The sequence below is a fragment of the Neoarius graeffei genome, chromosome 25 (assembly GCF_027579695.1).
Source record: "Neoarius graeffei isolate fNeoGra1 chromosome 25, fNeoGra1.pri, whole genome shotgun sequence".
NCBI lineage: Eukaryota > Metazoa > Chordata > Actinopteri > Siluriformes > Ariidae > Neoarius > Neoarius graeffei.
This window is the reverse complement of record NC_083593.1, coordinates 48057536-48076963: the sequence shown is the minus strand read 5'-3', so window position 1 is coordinate 48076963 and position 19428 is coordinate 48057536. Positions and strand designations below refer to the sequence as shown.

At 39.7% G+C, this 19428-nt stretch overlaps 2 protein-coding genes and 1 pseudogene across 2 annotated transcripts in view; all 3 read right to left on the bottom strand.

The window, feature by feature from the left end:
* The window catches only part of LOC132873290 (adhesion G protein-coupled receptor F5-like), a 36452-nt gene extending 31093 nt beyond the window's left edge, over positions 1-5359 (bottom strand). The window contains exons 1-3 of the mRNA XM_060908681.1: positions 4838-5359; positions 4623-4735; positions 4437-4501 (exon numbers count right to left, since the gene is read on the bottom strand). Of these exons, the coding sequence (XP_060764664.1) occupies positions 4437-4501; positions 4623-4735; positions 4838-5144 (485 nt within the window). The 5' untranslated portion in view covers positions 5145-5359. The remainder of the gene's footprint in view (positions 1-4436; positions 4502-4622; positions 4736-4837) is intronic.
* Positions 5192-17045, bottom strand: LOC132873239 (mucin-2-like). Its single transcript, XM_060908597.1, has 5 exons — positions 16953-17045; positions 8503-8562; positions 7574-7641; positions 5395-6062; positions 5192-5255 (listed from the first exon to the last, which is right to left on the bottom strand). The coding sequence occupies exons 2-5, from the start codon at positions 8513-8515 to the stop codon at positions 5192-5194; spliced, it is 813 nt and encodes a 270-aa protein (XP_060764580.1). The 5' UTR covers positions 8516-8562; positions 16953-17045.
* Positions 9879-10637, bottom strand: LOC132873238 (uncharacterized protein K02A2.6-like; annotated as a pseudogene).
* Positions 17046-19428: the final 2383 nt, after the last annotated feature.

Sequence of the window (19428 nt, the reverse complement as noted above, 5' to 3'; positions counted from 1 at the left end):
CAGGTTCGAATCCCAGCAAAACCCTAACATGTGTGATAACTAGTTCTTGTGTTATATTTATTGTAGTTGTATCTATTTTGTATCTCAGACTTAAATATTTTTGTAAAACAAGTGTTTTTCTATAAAATATTCTTGCGTTCTTGATAACTATGTTCTTGAGTGGGTTCTTTTTTTTTTTTTTACAGAAAAGCCGTTCTGCATGGACATTCATTGAAGCCCTCAATGTTTTTTAATGGTTATTTATGAGCGTTTAGGGGTTACAATAATGTAAGTCTAGGTTACTTTATATAAAAGGTATGTCCAGAAATATTGATGTCACTGTCTAAGCAGAGGGATCTGGCTTCTTTAGACGCTGTCTTCTTAAAACTGAATAAATATTTAAAAAGAGCCAAATGAGCCAGTCTTTTGAATGGCTCTTTTCAAAGAACGGATCACAAAGATGCGGATCCCATCAAAGAGCCATAAATCCCATCTCTAAAAGCTGTTAACATTCTGTTGGCTAATACAGAGCCCAACACGGGGGCGGCACGAGTGCGGGCACAAAAAAAAAAAACGGTCCCAAAAAAAAAAAAAAAGGTCCTAAAAAAAACCCCGAAGAAAAAAAAAACAAGAAGGGTGGGGGCAGGGGGGTTTCGCCCGGGGAGTAAATCACTCTAGGATCGCCACTGCATGTATGTCAGGAGGTACTGAGCTCCAACAGATGTTGCCACTTTTGGATCTGAATGTTTTAGCAGGAGCAGCTTCAGCACCGGTGACCTCCTCATCAGACTGATCAGATGTGTCTGTGTCTTCCGGTTGAAACGCCACATCATCTTCCTCCTCAGAGACCTGCTCATCTCCATCGCTATAGTGCTCTGTGTCCTCTGCCTCATTATCAGCAAAGATATGATCCAGAGCTTGGCTTACATTCAATCCTCTTCTCATTGTTGTATGCTGTAAATTGGAGATGTGTACTCTGCAAGTCACCAACTCTAAACTCAATTGGCCTTACATGCCTGGACATGTCTGTCTTTGTTTGTTCTGTCAAACAGGCAAAGAGAAAAGCCCCTGACTGAAGCTCAAGTGGTTGGAGGAAGAGCTGGCTGTAGGCTGTTGGCTGATTGTGTGTTTATGATTTCAGTTTTGGCATTTATTATTGTTTTATAATCTTATATTTTAACTGGGTCGAAATTGACCCTAACAACACAAAAGTCATAATTTTCACCAGAGCATTTTATAATTTAGTAAAATTATTTTTTTGGATTTTATTTTGTTTAAATAGAAGTTCCTGACAAAATCAAAAAGTCTTGATGCAATAAACAAATTTATGTAGTACTTTTATGCATGCTAAACCTAAAAACGGGTCGGTGCCGACCCTAACACTAGAATAATATGTCTCAAACATTATGATAATCTAGTTTATATATATATAGTATCTTGCAAAAGTATTCATCCCCCTTTGTGTTTGTCCTGTTTTGTCGCATTACAAGGTAGAATTGAAATGGATTTTTTTTTGGTGGTTAGCGCCATTTGATTTACACAACATTCCTACAACTTTAAAGGTGAAAATTGTTGTTTTGTTGTGACACAAACAATAATTAAGATGAAAAAACAAAAATCTGGGGTATGCATAGGTATAGAGATCTTGCATGTGACGTCACAGCCGATCCAGATTGTAACAGACGCCATCTTATCGGTCAAATGCCATATTTCCGCCTTCTACTTCTACTTCTGGTTCTACTTCTGCTTCTACTTCTACCTTTTCTTCTGGAAAACCCGACTATATACAATTCTACTACAACGGCTGCGGCTACAAGCTCTCCCTGCCTGTGCACGTTTTTTATGTTTTTTGTGTGTATTTTTGCGTGTTGTTCGTCTGTACCGGACTTCAATATCCACTACAACCGTATGGACTTACTGGACATTGGTTTCCAGCAGAAAATCACGGTTTGTAGCGATTTCCATCACATGCACAACATTCCGGACGAGATAGTGAGACCAGCGGGGTCTCCGTGGATTGTTATCGGGTCTGGCAGGCAAAGGAGGCGGCGTCGGGAGCGGAAGCAAAAGCGAGGCTGCAAGCAGAGCCGGCCTGTTGACTAAGCTCAGAAAACAGCCACTCAAATCTCCACTGCTAAGCCTCTATCTCTCCAACGGCAGATCCATGGTAAACAAGACGGACGATTTGGAATTACAGCTGGAATTACCTTATTCTATTCTATTCTATTCTATTCTATAATCGGCTGGTCAGTGCTATACTAGATACTACTGATATATCTAGTATCAGTACTAGTAATACTTAAGTGACTTACCCGTACAATAAGGATTGTTATTTTCTTGTTTACAAGATGCCACATCTGAGGGGGGCTGAGTCGCTGACAAATCCTGAATTTCTGTAAAGATAACTGTCCAGAGATTTATAAGCACGCAGTGCTTCACCACTGAACAGCGAGGGAAAGTTAATGAGGTAATTATACACGTCTGGGTATTCCACCTCTGACAGTTCAACATCCACTGACACGGTCGTGAAAACTACGTCCGGTAATCGATAAGGGTCACTAATCTGTAGGTCGTTTATTTTAGACACATACCTAATTATCTGTTCATTAGAAAAATGAGCCGTGTAGTCCATCGGTTGAAATTGATCCATTTTGTATACGAGTGCAGCAGTATTCAGCTGTGTTTTTTACTGACAAGATGGCAGCTGTTTACATTCCGGTCACATGACTGCAAGATCTCTATTCACCCCCTTTTATAGGAAACCCCTAAATAAGAGCTGGTCCAAACAATTCAATTCATAAGTCACATAATTAGTTGATTAAGATCCACCTGTATGCAATCAAAGTGTTACATGATCTGTAACATGACAACTATATAAATCAACCTGTTCTGGAAGGACCCTGTCTCTGCAACACTACAAAGCAAGCAAGATGAGAACCAAGGAGCCTCCAAACAGGTCAGAGACAAAGTTGTGAAGAAGTTTAGATCTGGGTTGGGTTATAAAAAAAAAAATCCCAAACTTTGAATATCCCAGGGAACACCATTAAATCCATTATAGCAAAATGGAAAGAATATGTCACCACTACAAACTGACAAGAGAAGCCCACCCAGCAAAACTCACAGACCAGGTAAGGAGGGCAATATTCAGAAATGCAACAAAGACACCAAAGATAACGCTGATGGATCTGCAAACATCCACAGTGGAGATGGGAGTATCTATCCATAGGACCACTTTAAGCCATACAATCCACAGAGTGGGGCTTGATGGAAGAGTGGCCAGAAAAAAAGTCATTGCTTAAGAAAACACATTTGGAGTTTGCCCAACAGCATGTGGCAGACTCCCCAAACACATGGAAGAAGATTCTCTGGTCAAATGAGACTAAAATTGATCTTTTTGGCCATCATGGGAAATGCCATGAGTGGCGCAAAGCCAACACCCTGAGAACACCATTCCTACAGCGAAGCATGGTGTTGGTAGCATCATGCTGTGGGGATATTTTTCATCTGCAGGGACAGGAAAGCTGGTCAGGACTGAAGGAAAGCTGGATGGCACTAAATGAAGGGCAATTCTGGAGGAAAACCTGTTTGAGTCGGCCAGAGGTTTGAGACTGGGACGAAGGTTCACATTCCAGCAGGACAATGACCTTAAACATACTGCTAAAGCAACACTGGAGTGGTTTTAAGGGAAACATTTAAATGTCTTGGAATGGCCTAATCAAAGCCCAGACTTCAATCCAACTGAGAATCTGTGGCATAATTTGAAGATTGCTGTACACGAAAGCAACCCATTAACTTGGAGGAGTTGGAGCAGTTTTGCCTTGATGAATGGGTGAAAATCCCAGTGGATAGATGTGCTAAGTCCATAGAGACATGCCCCAAGAGACTTGCAGCTGTAATTGCAGCAAAAGGTAGCTCTACAAAGTATTGACTTTGGGGGAGTGAATATCTATGCACACTCCAGATTTCTGCTTTTTCATCTTAATTATTGTTTGTGTCACATCCATCCATCCATTCCTTATCTGTAGCCACTTATCCTGTCCTATAGGGTCACGGGCAAGCTGGAGCCTATCCCAGCTGACTATGGGCGAGAGGCGGGATACACCCTGGGCAAGTTGCCAGATTATCACAGGGCTGACTGTGTCACAGTAAAACAATTTTCACCTTTAAAGTTGTAGGCATGTTGTGTAAATCAAATGGGGCTAACCCCCAAAAAATCCATTTTAATTCAAGCTTGTAATGTGACAAAACAGGACAAACACAAAGGAGGAAGAATACTTTATATATCAGAATCAGAAACACTTTTATTGCCAGGTATGTGAACACACACGAGGAATTTGACTCCGATTCCACTTAAGTCCCGAGGCAGCCGTCTGCGGTGCCATCTTGGATGGATTTTATATATATATATAGAGAGAGAGAGTGTGTGTGTATGTATGTGTGTGTGTGTGTGTGTTAACCTGAAACCAGTGACTGCTGCAGAATTGGCTTGGTAGCCAGATACATCAATATAACTTGCATCAATCTGAGGTTGAAAAAATATAGTGAGTGTGTATAGTTTATTTAGTATATTTAGTTTTAAGCGATATAACATGATGACTAATAATAATAATAATAATAATTTGACAATATTGTGTAACACTTACTGAACTTCGAATTTCAGAATTATACGTCTTGTATTTTGTGCTACTTTGATCAGTGAGTCGAAAGTCAAAATCTTCATTGATAGCCAGAGAGAAGCTTAATGGATGATAAATGTCTGTGGGGGGAAAAGATACCAGAAATTAAAAATTTTGTAAAATACAAATATTACATTAAAATTACATGATGCTTCACTAAGAAGCAAGGATTAAAATCATACCTCTGACTGGAGCAGATGGAGTTGTGACATTTGGTGGTCTTGGGGTGGTTGGTGTGCTTGACCTGATTGAAATACTGAGGTTTGATGTGGTTGAAGTGGGTGTGGGAGTGATGGGTGATGTGCCTGGCCTGGATGTGTTTGAAAGACCTGTTGTGGGTGAAGTAGGGGCAGTTGGGAACTTGTCTAATATGGGTGGGATGGGTGTGGTTGAGATGTTTGTTGTTGGGGAAGTAGGCGAAGTTGAGGACGGGTCTAATATGGGTGAAGTGAATGTGGTTGAGATGTTTGTTGTGGGGGAAGTAGGCATGGTTGAGATGCCTGTTGTGGGGGAAGGAGATGTGGTTGAGAACTGGTCTAATGTGGGTGGGGTGGGTGTGGTTGAGATGCCTGTTGTCGGGAAAGTAGGTGCAGTTGATGACTGGTTTAATGTGGGTGATGTGGATGTGGTTGAGATGTCTGTTGTGGGGGAAGTAGGTGCAGTTGAGGACTGGTCTAATGTGGGTGGGGTGGGTGTAGTTGAGATGCCTGTTGTCGGGGAAGTAGGTGCAGTTGATGACTGGTTTAATGTGGGTGGGGTGGATGTGGTTGAGATGTCTGTTGTGGGGGAAGTAGGTGCAGTTGAGGACTGGTCTAATGTGGGTGGGGTGGGTGTGGTTGAGATGCCTGTTGTCGGGGAAGTAGGTGCAGTTGATGACTGGTTTAATGTGGGTGGGGTGGGTGTGGTTGAGATGCCTGTTGTGGGGGAAGTAGGTGCAGTTGAGGACTGGTCTAATGTGGGTGGGGTGGGTGTGGTTGAGATGCCTGTTGTCGGGGAAGTAGGTGCAGTTGATGACTGGTTTAATGTGGGTGGGGTGGGTGTGGTTGAGATGCCTGTTGTGGGGGAAGTAGGTGCAGTTGAGGACTGGTCTAATGTGGGTGGGGTGGGTGTGGTTGAGATGTCTGTTGTCGGGGAAGTAGGCATGGTTGAGATAGATATTCCCCAGAATATTTCCCAGAATATTTCCTGAGATGTGGTGAGATTTGTTGAGGACAGGTCTGATGTGGGTGAATTGGGCAGGGTTGAGACCCCTGTTGTGGGGGAAGTGGACTTGGTTGAGACACTTGCTGTGGAAGAATTGGACACCGTTGACAAGTCTGATGTGGTTGTAGTGGGTATGGGTAACACGGTTGAGAGAGCTGATATGGATTGGTTTGAGGTGCCTGGAGTTTGAGCAGTCACCATATTCTTAAAAAATAAATAAATAAATAAATAAATAAATAAAAGCAAAATTGTGAAAAATTTAGCACTTCTCACAGGGTGTACCCCATGTAAATACCCTTTAATTGAGTTTTTATTATTATTATTATTATTATTATTATTATTATTATTATTATTATTATTATTATTATTTGATCCTTTCCCTGTTTTGTGTGTTCATGCACATTTATGATCATGGCTTATTTCTTAAATACTTTTTTTTTTTTTAATAAAATAGCGGTAAGTCGCCTGGTGCTCATGAACAATTTTTGTTCACTGTGTGGGCCAAAAATAATTGTTAGTGTTGGAGGTCTCACAAAACTAAATTAAAATATATTTTATATTGTTTAGCACCTGGCTGATAAGAGCACAAGTTCAGTGGATTTGTGTTTGATTTTGGTTGTTTTGAATGATATTTTCTTTGTGTATTTTTGAGGGTTTTTTTCCTTTCTTTAGCTCATACGGTGTGTTTGTGAAGACTATTCTAATGGAATTTTTCGTATAGCCCTGTGTGTGTGTGTGTGTGTGTGTGTGTGTGTGTGTGTGTTAGGGGTTCATGACCCATTCATGAACCTGGCGCTATGTGTGTTTGTGAGATGGTTAGTACGTGGAGGAAGAAATTAGCAACAATGGCGCTTGGTCCCCTGGGTCTACTAAATATTAGGGAATATACCGTCAAAGGGAATATATATACTGTATGATGACTAATGATATTTCCTTCTGTTGTAATAGTTTAAATCCTTGCTTTCGATTGGGTTATGGTTTTTAACAGAATGTTCCACAAGGATATAAAGGCCATCAAGAAAGTGGAGCGGCTTGCGTGCCCTGAACCATTTTTTGCTCTGCTTTTCTCTTTGCATTGAGAAACCAACAATAAAGATTCTTTTTCTCTGCTTGGATCCAAACGAGTGAGAGGGTTTTTTCCACCACACTATATTCTTAATAAAGCAACTTTTTATTCACCATCAGTTGAAGATTACAACTATCAATTAACTGCAGATGCTACACCCTGCCTCTCACCTGAAGTCAGCTGGGATTGCTTTCAGCTTCCCCTGTGACCCTGATGCTTCAGCTGTCGGGATGGATGGATGGATGGATGGATGGATGGATAAATATTTATATCATTTTTTTAATATCGGGTTCAATACCAGCTATTATAAGGGACTACGATTAGTTGGATTAATTGTAATAATCAATCAAATTATATTTAGTACTGTAAAATCTGCAGTTGACTGCTTAAAAAATGCAGCCCAGAGACCATGCTGCATTTACAAAATGATATTTTGTTTGTTTATATTTTACTACAAGTGTAATTATGTATTTGTAAGAACAGAACTGCTACTGAACAGTCACTTTTCAAATTCGGTGGAAATTAAGATAACTTAAGGTAAATTAAAGCAACTCAAACTACATTACACTTACTGTAGAAATCCTGCTATTTGAAAGGGCCCAGTTGAGTTCTTAACTAGAAATAAACTGAAGAAGTATTGTTTCTTTACCTTCTGAATTTGTCCTTGCATATAAATGAGCAGAATAACAACAAATCTCAGGAAATATTCTGTTGTCCCTGTAACATAAAGATAAAGGACAAAAATCAAAGACGTCATATGCAAGTCTTATACACATATAATATTAACTTATCAGCTGCACAGGTTTTGGTTTAGGATTCCCAGGAAAATGGCTGTAGTTCCAGGGAATTGACATTTATTTAAGAACAGCTGCCACCCCATTCCAATGTCCAATTTCATCCTGAACAGTTTTGAAAAAAAAAAAACCCTCATATATTGTAATACTTTTGCTGACCTTGCACATAAGTCTGCTGTTGAATAAAATTAACTATTTCTGAGACTTAAGGTCAACAGTAGCTTAATTCTTGGTGCTCATGCTGCTAATGTTCAGCTGAATCCTTTAATAAGTTCTTTATCCAACAGAAAAGAAAGTACAAGGACATGTGGCTTTCAACAAACAGTTGAAAAGCATGATTAGCTCTTTCATCATGTCGTACTTACTACTCCTTATATTCTATGTTGCTAAATGAAGGGCATAATCCCTTGTTATTTTTAGGTGTCCTACTGATAGTAAATCTGTAGAGTAAAATTGTCATAAGGCTTAAAGGGCTTAAAAAGGAGCTTCAAATGATGAACTACTTTTGCTTATGAAGTACTTTTAAAATAGTTCTAACTAAAGTTTTGTTTACTGTGATACATAGCAGTTATTTCAGCAAGAGTGATGTTGAATTTATTAGATTTTCGCTAGAAGGAAGTTAAAAAAGATATGCAGAATGATCATTTTGCTACCAGCAAGTTACATATTATGGTCCTAGTTGATATCTACTTGAACAAACAGAGTTAAATATAAATGATTCCTTGGATAAAAATATTATTGTAAATGAGTAGTTTTGTTGCATTTATCCAAAATATTAGCTTACCTTTTTTAGCCATGATACTCAAATATATTTTGAACTTCAGCAGGTACTACGTCAGTTTTTCTATATATAAATACAAGAGTTAATTGTTACATTTAGAAAACATCAAGAAGTGGTAAAATAACTTTAACTATTATTAAAGGTTTCTAGTATAAAAGACAAATGGTAACTCTATTCAGATTGTTTTTCTGTTGATTCCTTTTATATAAGCCTTTATATATTCCTTTTATATTAGACTCGCACATTCCATTCACACACTCACACACACTCTCACACACACACACATACAGGCACACATAAACACGTGATTTCCCTCTCACATTTTAACATCCACTCGCCCCTACACTGTAAACTTGTATATAGCTTATTACTTCTGATCACCATTAGTGCCTTAGTTATCATCATATACACTACTGATTGTTACCTGTATACATTGTATCACCATTTATACTGAATTATTCCTTGGCTGCTGTTGTGTATGTCACTATTACACACACACATTCAACCTTAGGTGCACAATGATGCACAGACACAGCTGAATCCATTTCATGTGCTCGTAGCCCTCTTTATGTAGAACTCATTCTTCTTCTGAACAGTTACACTTCAGTGCGCATGCGCTCATTACCAATTACACAATCACTATCAATGCGAAATAATATGAAATAATATAGGTCCCATTAAACCCATACATAACACTCCTCCCTTCCAGCATTGACATCCCCATTAAACTAAAGAGGTTTAGCCAATAATTAACTCCTTATAACTAAACTCAAACCCATCTCAATCTAAGTTCTAATCTTCTTATCTTAATCTATTTTCTCAGTCTTTGAATCTTTCTGGAGGTCTACGAATCCTTTCTGGATAATGCTTCACAGGTGAAGAGGACTTTGAGCAGCAGGTGGGGCTGGTACAGAGCCACCTGCACCATCTTCAGGGCTGATGGTGTCTTGTGCTTCGTCACAGAACTCAAAGCCACCAGGGGAAGGTGTAGCATTGGCATCCACGTTTGCTGACCCAGATGCATCCAGCAGTTGAGCCACGTGTCTACGCCACACTAGGTCCTGTCCTATGGCAACTTTGTATGTTAAAGGCCCAGTCTGGGAAACGATGATGCCAGTCTGCCATTTTTGTCCTTGGCTGCGGTAATCTCTGGCTATCACCTGTTGTCCAACATGAAAGGTGCGCAGAGAACGCCTTTTTGAATGGAGAACAGTGTCAGACTGTTTCCTCTGCACATGTTGCTGTAGATTGGGTTTCAGTAAGTCCAATCGTGACCTCAGTGGATGTCCAAGGAAGAGCATGGCGGGAGTCTGTCCTGTTATAGCATGCGTACTGTTGCGATAGGCCAGCAGAAAGTTTGCAGTCTTTTGCTGTAGTGATCAACAGTCTTTGTCCATTGCTTTAAGAGACTGTTTGAAGGTTTGGATGAACTGTTCAGCTTGGCCGTTTGAAGCTGGGTGGTAAGGCACAATGGTGGTGTGTTGTATGCCATTCTTCCTAACAAAGCGCTGGAATTCTTCAGAAGTGAAAGGTGTTCCGTTATCACTCACAATCTAAAGTGGAAGACCTGTACGTGCAAACAAACCCCGTAAGAGTTCAACTGTCTTTTCAGAGGTTGCAGTCTTTGTGCAGAAAACCTCAGGCCACTTTGAGTGCGCATCAACCACGATCAGATACATGCGGTCAAGGAAGGGTCCTGCATAGTCTATGTGCACACGTTGCCACGGCTTTGTAGGCCATTCCCACACATGCAGCGGGGCTGTTGGTGGAGACTTCTGGGTCTGTTGACACCCATTACATGTCTTGGCCACATCCTCCAACTGTTCGTCGATCTCAGGCCTCCACACAAAGCTTCGTGCAAGGCATTTCATTTTCACCACGCCTAAGTGTCCCTCATGTAGTACACTCAGGACTTTGGGACGCAGCTTCTGTGGTATGACTACCCTCGCCCCCCACAAGATGCATCCTTGATGCATTGTGAGCTGTTCACGGCGACTGGAATAGCCTGGTAAGGATGAGTCACCCTGGTTTGGCCAGCCTTTCAGCATCAAATCGTAAACTCTGGACAAGGTAGGGTCGCGGCCTGTCTCCCATGCAATCTCCTCACTTGTGACTGGTAAGGGATCCACTTGTGCCATTTGGAACATATCCACAGCTTCCTTGGTGTTTACTGGCGGTGCAGCTTGTAGTGGCAAGAGCGGGATAGCCCGTCAGCATTACCATGATGGTGTGTGCCCTTGTACTCAATGCTGTAGGTGTGAGCACTCAGAAACAAGGCCCAGCGTTGCAGTCGCGCCGCGGCCATGGCTGGAACTCCCTTAGCTGGATTAAAGATGGACACTAGAGGCCTATGATCTGTGAGGAGGGTAAAGTGTTTGCCATACAAATACTGATTGAACTTTTTCACTCCCCAGACCAGACTAAGCGCTTCTCTATCAATCTGCGCATAGTTGCGCTCAGCTGCATTTAGAGATCTTGAGGCAAATGCCTCAAGATCTGTTCCATCATTAAACCGGTGTGACAGCACAGCTCCAATCCCATATGGGGAAGCATCACACGCAAGCTTGAGAGGCACTTGGGGGTCAGAGTGTGTCAACACACTTTCTGACGTCACTAACTCCTTTGCCTGTTTGAAGGCCTTTTCACAATCCTGAGACCAGTGCCATTTATTGCCCTTTTGAAGTAAGCAATTTAATGGGTGTAGCACTGAGGAGAGATTGGGCAAGAATTTCCGGTAATAATTTACCAAGCCCAAGAAAGATCTCAGTTGAGAGACATTTTGAGGTGGTGGGGCCTTTAAAACAGCATCAATTTTGTCTTTGCATTTATGTAGCCTATGTTTGTCAATTTTATGGCCACAGTATTCAATTGCATCTTGGAAGAACTCACATTTTGCTCTGTTAGCCCGTAATCAAAATTCATTCAATCTCTTGAGCACTTTTTCCAGATTTTCCAGATGTGCATCATCATTAGCTCCTGTAATTACAATGTCATCCAAATAGCACTGTGTATTTGGTATGCCTTGCAGGACTTGTTCCATTGCCTTCTGCCAGATTGCTGGTGCTGAAGCAATGCCGAAGACCAGGCGGTTGTACTGATAGAGACCCTTTGAGGTATTGATAGTCAGGTACTTTTTAGAAGACTCATCCATCTCCATCTGCAAGTATGCCTGTGCCAGATCAATCTTGGAAAACCGCTTACCTTGGCCCAACGCTGCGAAGATGTCATCAATACGCGGTAAGGGGTACTGTTCCGCTTTCAGGACCGGATTGATAGTTACCTTAAAATCTCCACAGATACGTACTGAGCCATTTCCCTTCACAACTGGAACTATTGGAGTCGCCCATTCAGCCCAGTCCACTTTGGATAAAATGCCTTCATTTTCCAATCCTTTAAGTTCATTTTCCACTTTAGGGCGGAGGGCATATGGAACGGGCCAAGCCTTGTGAAACTTGGGTAGAGCATTATCATCCAACACAATCTGTGCTTTCCGGTGTTTTAATGTGCCAATGCCATCTTGAAACACTTCTCCTGCATTTGTCAGTATTTTGTTCAGCTTTTCGGTCGTAGAACTGTTGTTCTGATTTTTAGACACTGTTGCTTGGATTTCTTTAATTGACTGCCAATCCAATTGTATTTCACGAAGCCATTCACGTCCAAACAGTGGCGCACTTCCTCTTTCTACAACCCCGATTCCAAAAAAGTTGGGACAAAGTACAAATTGTAAATAAAAACGGAATGCAATGATGTGGAAGTTTAAAAATTCCATATTTTATTCAGAATAGAACATAGATGACATATCAAATGTTTAAACTGAGAAAATGTATCATTTAAAGAGAAAAATTAGGTGATTTTATATTTCATGACAACAACACATCTCAAAAAAGTTGGGACAAGGCCATGTTTCCCACTGTGAGACATCCCCTTTTCTCTTTACAACAGTCTGTAAACGTCTGGGGACTGAGGAGACAAGTTGCTCAAGTTTAGGGATAGGAATGTTAACCCATTCTTGTCTAATGTAGGATTCTAGTTGCTCAACTGTCTTAGGTCTTTTTTGTCGTATCTTCCGTTTTATGATGCGCCAAATGTTTTCTATGGGTGAAAGATCTGGACTGCAGGCTGGCCAGTTCAGTACCCGGACCCTTCTTCTACGCAGCCATGATGCTGTAATTGATGCAGTATGTGGTTTGGCATTGTCATGTTGGAAAATGCAAGGTCTTCCCTGAAAGAGACGTCGTCTGGATGGGAGCATATGTTGCTCTAGAACCTGGATATACCTTTCAGCATTGATGGTGTCTTTCCAGATGTGTAAGCTGCCCATGCCACACGCACTAATGCAACCCCATACCATCAGAGATGCAGGCTTCTGAACTGAGCGCTGATAACAACTCGGGTCGTCCTTCTCCTCTTTAGTCCGAATGACACGGCGTCCCTGATTTCCATAAAGAACTTCACATTTTGATTCGTCTGACCACAGAACAGTTTTCCATTTTGCCACAGTCCATTTTAAATGAGCCTTGGCCCAGAGAAGACGTCTGCGCTTCTGGATCATGTTTAGATACGGCTTCTTCTTTGAACTATAGAGTTTTAGCTGGCAATGGCAGATGGCACGGTGAATTGTGTTCACAGATAATGTTCTCTGGAAATATTCCTGATCCCATTTTGTGATTTCCAGTACAGAAGCATGCCTGTATGTGATGCAGTGCCGTCTAAGGGCCCGAAGATCACGGGCACCCAGTATGGTTTTCCGGCCTTGACCCTTACGCACAGAAATTCTTCCAGATTCTCTGAATCTTTTGATGATATTATGCACTGTAGATGATGATATGTTCAAACTCTTTGCAATTTTACACTGTCGAACTCCTTTCTGATATTGCTCCACTATTTGTCGGCGCAGAATTAGGGGGATTGGTGATCCTCTTCCCATCTTTACTTCTGAGAGCCGCTGCCACTCCAAGATGCTCTTTTTATACCCAGTCATGTTAATGACCTATTGCCAATTGACCTAATGAGTTGCAATTTTGTCCTCCAGCTGTTCCTTTTTTGTACCTTTAACTTTTCCAGCCTCTTATTGCCCCTGTCCCAACTTTTTTGAGATGTGTTGCTGTCATGAAATTTCAAATGAGCCAATATTTGGCATGAAATTTCAAAATGTCTCACTTTCGACATTTGATATGTTGTCTATGTTCTATTGTGAATACAATATCAGTTTTTGAGATTTGTAAATTATTGCATTCCGTTTTTATTTACAATTTGTACTTTGTCCCAACTTTTTTGGAATCGGGGTTGTACAACATACAGGGACAGTAGACGCCATTGTTGACCATAGTGGACATTCACTGAGATCAGATCCATCGGAGCTATACACTCCCCTGTGTATGTTTTGAGCATTACATCAGTAGACTGCAGTTGCAGATGCGAGAAGTGTGCCTGGTAATCTTTCTTGGAGATGACTGACAAGGCAAATCCAGTATCTAATTCCATCGTCAGTGTCTCTCCCTCCACTTTGGGTGAAACCCATATGATTCCCCTGTTTGGTGTTTTCATTGAACATACATCAAAGCAAGCTAAATCTTGGGTACCGTCTGTGTCAGAAGAACAAGTCTCAATGTCATGCATATCTTTTTGTTTATCCTTACGTTTGTGGAACTTTTTATCTTTCACTTTTGTTTTGCACATTTTCTATATGTGACCTATTTTCTGGCATTGTCTACATTCTTTTTATTTAAACCAATACTCAGCTGGAGTGTGGGGCTTCAAGTTTTCAAATCAAATCAAGTTTATTTGTACAGCGCTTTTAACAATAAACAGTGTCGCAAAGCAGCTTTACAGAATTTGAACGACTTAAAACATGAGCTAATTTTATCCCTAATCTATCCACAATGAGCAAGCCTGTGGCGACGGTGGCAAAGAAAAACTCCCTCAGATGACATGAGGAAGAAACCTCGAGAGGAACCAGACTCAAAAGGGAACCCATCCTCATTTGGGCAACAACAGACAGACAGGACTTCTTCCCACATCGAAAGCAGGAAACATTTCTCTGTTGTCTTTTGTCTGTTTTGTGCACATTGCATTCGTTTGGTGTTCTTGCGCCATCTGCTGTTGAAGCTCGGCAGCACCTTTGGCAGCAGCTTCCATTGACGTGGCGAGCTCAATTGCACGTTTGAACATCAGCTCTCATTCTGTTAACAGTCATTTTTGAATGTTTTCAATATGCAACCCACATACAAATCTGTCCCTTAGTGAGTCTAACAGATTTCTCCCAAAATCACAATGCTCGGACAATCTTCTCAGCTCAGCCACAAATTCAGCAACTGACTCAGTTTTTAACTGGTTTCGTTTTTGGAATCTGAAACGTTCAGCAATGACGAGGGGTTTCGGATTCAAATGAAGTTCCAACACTTTAACAATGTCTCTGTATGGCTTTTCAGCTGGTTTATCTGGTGCCATTAGGCTGCGTAGCAAGTTATATGCCTTAGCTCCCATTACACTAAGCAATACAGCTACCTTTTTGCCGTCTGGTATGTCATTTGCAACAAAATATTGATCCAACCTTTCGACGTATGTTGTCCAATCTTCTGATGCACTATCAAAGCTATCCATTTTTCCAATTATCCCTGCCATGGTTCGTCTATTTTCCGTGTCATTGTCTCATGTTTCTGTCATGTATTCAGTGTTCCAATGAGCTAGCTTCCCTCACAGTAAACAGTAAGCTTAGCTGGACAGAGAACAACACTCACGACTTCCGCCTTTTTCGGATTCTCATTCCCCTCTCCCCGTCGAAGTTTTTCACTTCCCTCGCAGGTAAAAGGCAAGCTCCACTTGGTATCCAGCAATTCACATGTCCTTGTCACCAGTTGTTGTGTATGTCACTATTACACACACACATTCAACCTTAGATGCACAATGATGCACAGACACAGTTGGATCCGTTTCATGAGCTCATAGCCCTCTTTATGTAGAACTCATTCTTCTTCTGAACAGTTACACTTCAGTGCACATGCGCTCATTACCAATTACACAATCACTATCAATGCGCAATAATATGAAACAATATAGGTCCCATTAAACCTATACATAACAGCTGCTATTGTTACTATATCTGATCAGTATTAGTTTGCTAATTCGTGTCAGCTATTTCAATAAATGGTATCTTTGGAATAAACTGTGTCCTGTCTATTGCTACAATATTCACTGAGTGCCAACCTCTGCCAAACAAGTATTCTAATTGCCTTCGCCCATTTGGTTGTTATATGAATGTTATAGATCTAGAGTAAACGTATTACATTAGAGCTACAATGCTCACTAAAACTATAGCAACATCACCACTAAGTTATTCCATTTATTTTAATAGTTTAGCTATAAACTATTAGACACTTGAATTAATGATTAATGAATTTATGAGACTGATCCCTTTTTACATGAGAGTGATTTGATAAACCTATTGCACCTGCATAGTAATTTTGCATCATTATAGGAAATGTACCTGATGAGGTCTGTCAGTTGATATTTCTCATTATTACAGTATACAACTGTTCCTTTTTTTAAATAAAGAATTCCTAGCATTTTGAATTTATTACAAAGCTATTACATGTGTTACTGTTTATATGATCAAATTACATCCTTATGTAATAGGGGACTATAGAGGAATCCATTTTTAGCTTAATGACATTTTTCCTGGATCTGCAAATTAAAGTTACAAATAAAATGGAGTATCATGTAATATCACAATGTTATATGGAAACAAGTGTTTTACTGGGAAATACACCACTCATATTTTTCATATGAGCTACATCTGGGACATGGAGAATCAAAACAGTGGCATACAGTGGTGCTTGAAAGTTTGTGATTAATATTTTTGTGTCATTTCTTTACCTGGGTTCTCTTTATCTGCTTTTAGGATTTGTGCGAAAATCTGATGATGTTTTAGGTCATATTTATGCAGAAATATAGAAAATTCTAAAGTTTCAAGCACCACTGTAAATCTCTGTGTCACTCCAGAAAATTAATGAATTGTTTTGATAAATTTGGGTACTTTTTGTTTGTGAATGTGTCTATATCATAAAGAAAATCATACAGTGGCTTGCAGATCTGGAGTTTTTCTTCTCATGTTGAAAAACTCATATTTTTCATATGAAATACATTGCGGATCTGAGTGACATATTTCCTGATATTTCACTCCAATGATGTCACTCCCAGTGTTTTCCCACTGACTAGATACATGTCAAAATGGCACAAAAGAAGCTAAAGTCACTGAAAAATGAAACTGGGAAGTGGAAAAAATAAAAATGCACCTTGAGTTGTCAAGCCTATTTTACCGTTCCTCATTCCCTGAACTGTTCGAGTGTTAATCATGAAAGACAAATGCTACTAAATGCTTATTTTCACTAAAACATATAATAAACAGAATGTAATATTCACTATATCATGAAAATGTAGTTTTTATGACTTACCTTGTCTCCAGCCAGCTCACATTTATCTCATTAAACAGGAGAAGGTTTGCCTGAAAGCTGTCCATAAAAATCCCTTACTGTATCTTACTGTGTTCACACTTACCAAACCAGTTTAGATTTCAGACTCTTGTTTATTGTCTTCAAATTATATAAGATGAGCAGGTTGACAGGTATTAGACTGTATGGCTAAAAGTATGTGGAACTCTGACTATCAAACCCATATGTCATTCTTCCCTAAACCGGTGGGGGAAAAAATGGTTTCAGATGAATGTACTTCATGAGCTGTGCAAGCAAAGTGTTTCTGAGGCTGTAGTTAGCATGACAAGTACTTAATAGTTGTGATGGCTGTATATTTCTTTAAATAATCACTCATAAAACTACATAACACCTAATATTTAGGGATTTTTTTATTAATAAATAAATCAATGGTAATTAAACTAGTATTGCTTTTAACAATATCCATCCATCCATTATCTGTCGCCGCTTATCTTGTTCTACAGGGTCGCAGGCAAGCTGGAGCCTATCCCAGCTGACTATGGGCGAGAGGTGGGGTACACCCTGGACAAGTCGCCAGGTCATCGCAGGGCTAACACAGAGACAAACAACCGTTTTTAACAATATAAATTATTATTATTATTATTATTATTATTATTAGTGACATTAAATTATTTGAAAGTTCAGAGTCCTTCAACGTAGAGCTTCTCTGCAGGTTTGAGCTGAGAGACAGCAAACACAAAATTGATTCAATAAAATAATACCATATTGAAAATTCACTTTATTAATAAGATTTATGGTATTTTATTAGAAAGGTGATGGAGTATTCCCAGAGGTGGCCATGACAGTAATGAAAGTCCCAGTAATGAAAGAAACTATGTATAAAGGGAGCCCTGCGATAACCTGGCGACTTGTCCATGGTGTACCCCGCCTCTCACCCATAGTCAACTGGGATAGGATCCAGCTTGCCTGCAACCCTGTAGAACATTCATCCATCCATCCATCCATTATCTGTGGATAATGGATGGATGAATGTATAAAGAGGCATGTAAAGTTGGCAAGTTGCTCTCATCAGAATTTTTCAGTAGTAACAGTTGTTACCATCCATTTAACCATTAACATACTGAATATTCTGAAGTCTTAACTCCTCTGTATTCATCAGTATGAGGGCTCAAAGCATTGTCTATCATGAAGAGTAATGGAAATCGTGTAACTATGTTGGATCTAAAATCCCTGAAAAAATTGTGGAAATCGATCAATCGAGTCCAAAGTTATGACTACTTATGTGATCCAAATTTATCATAAATCTGATATAATGGTGTCGCACTTGCTATTTATTGATATTTTAAATGTTAAAAAAAATGTTTAAATGAATTGCAAATATTAGTAAAATTCATGTTGTTTTTTCTTTTATCACTTATTTATTTATTTATTTATTTATTCATGTTCATTGAGTAAATGTGTCACACAGTATTATATTTAAAAAATTAAATCATGTGTCGAGCGTCATTTTGTACGATTATATATTTTCTGACAAAAACTACTCTTTCTGGCGGCACGGTGGTGTAGTGGTTAGTGCTGTCGCCTCAAGGTGTACGCATTTGTGTTGCAAATTTTGACCATTTTTGCAACACAATACAAAAGTCTTTTTGGTGATTGTGCTGTAGCCGTCTTCTCGTGCCTAGTCTGCCGGAAATTAAATGAACAAATCAAAACTTGGCATATTCCAGACAAACCAAATCATTCATGTTTAACAAACTCATAATACAGTGTCAAGTTTCTGGAATTTTCCACCTGGGATTAATAAAGTCATGACGTAAAACACGGACGCAGCATTGTGAGAGCCAAGACATGCACTAACAGCAATAGCACACACTAGGAAGGAGAATTCATGGCACTCATAAGATCCTCTGGAATAGGTTTAAAAAATAAAATTATTTTAAAAAATACAGAAATAATAATTTATTTGTTACTATTTATTTATTTAAAACATAGCAACAGTCACACAATCCAGTCTAAAACTTAACATCTTATTCAACAGAAAGGAATAAAGAATGAGAAATGCCAGTTCAGGTTCAATAACAGGAAATAGTTCAATAGTGGAATTAAATACCAAACAAATATTTGGGCAAAAACTAAAGAAATAATATATGTCATCATTGTATGGGTGCAATATCAAAAACAAAAAAGAGAGAGAGAAAAATAATGTTTTTTTTGTGAATAGTATCATTACTTGTAGAAAGGCAATGATTGATGAATACAGTAATATTTATTTCAGCTGTGAGTAATCAAACCATGAAAAATACCAGGAAACTAAATGAACCCAAAGATTCTTCTTCTTCTTTTGGCTGCTCCCGATTAGTGGTCACCACAGCAGATCTTTCGTCTCCATTGCTCCCTGTCTTCCGCATCCTTCTCTACCACACCTGCCACTTTCATGTCCTCTCTCACCACATCCATGTATCTCCTCTTTGGCCTTCCT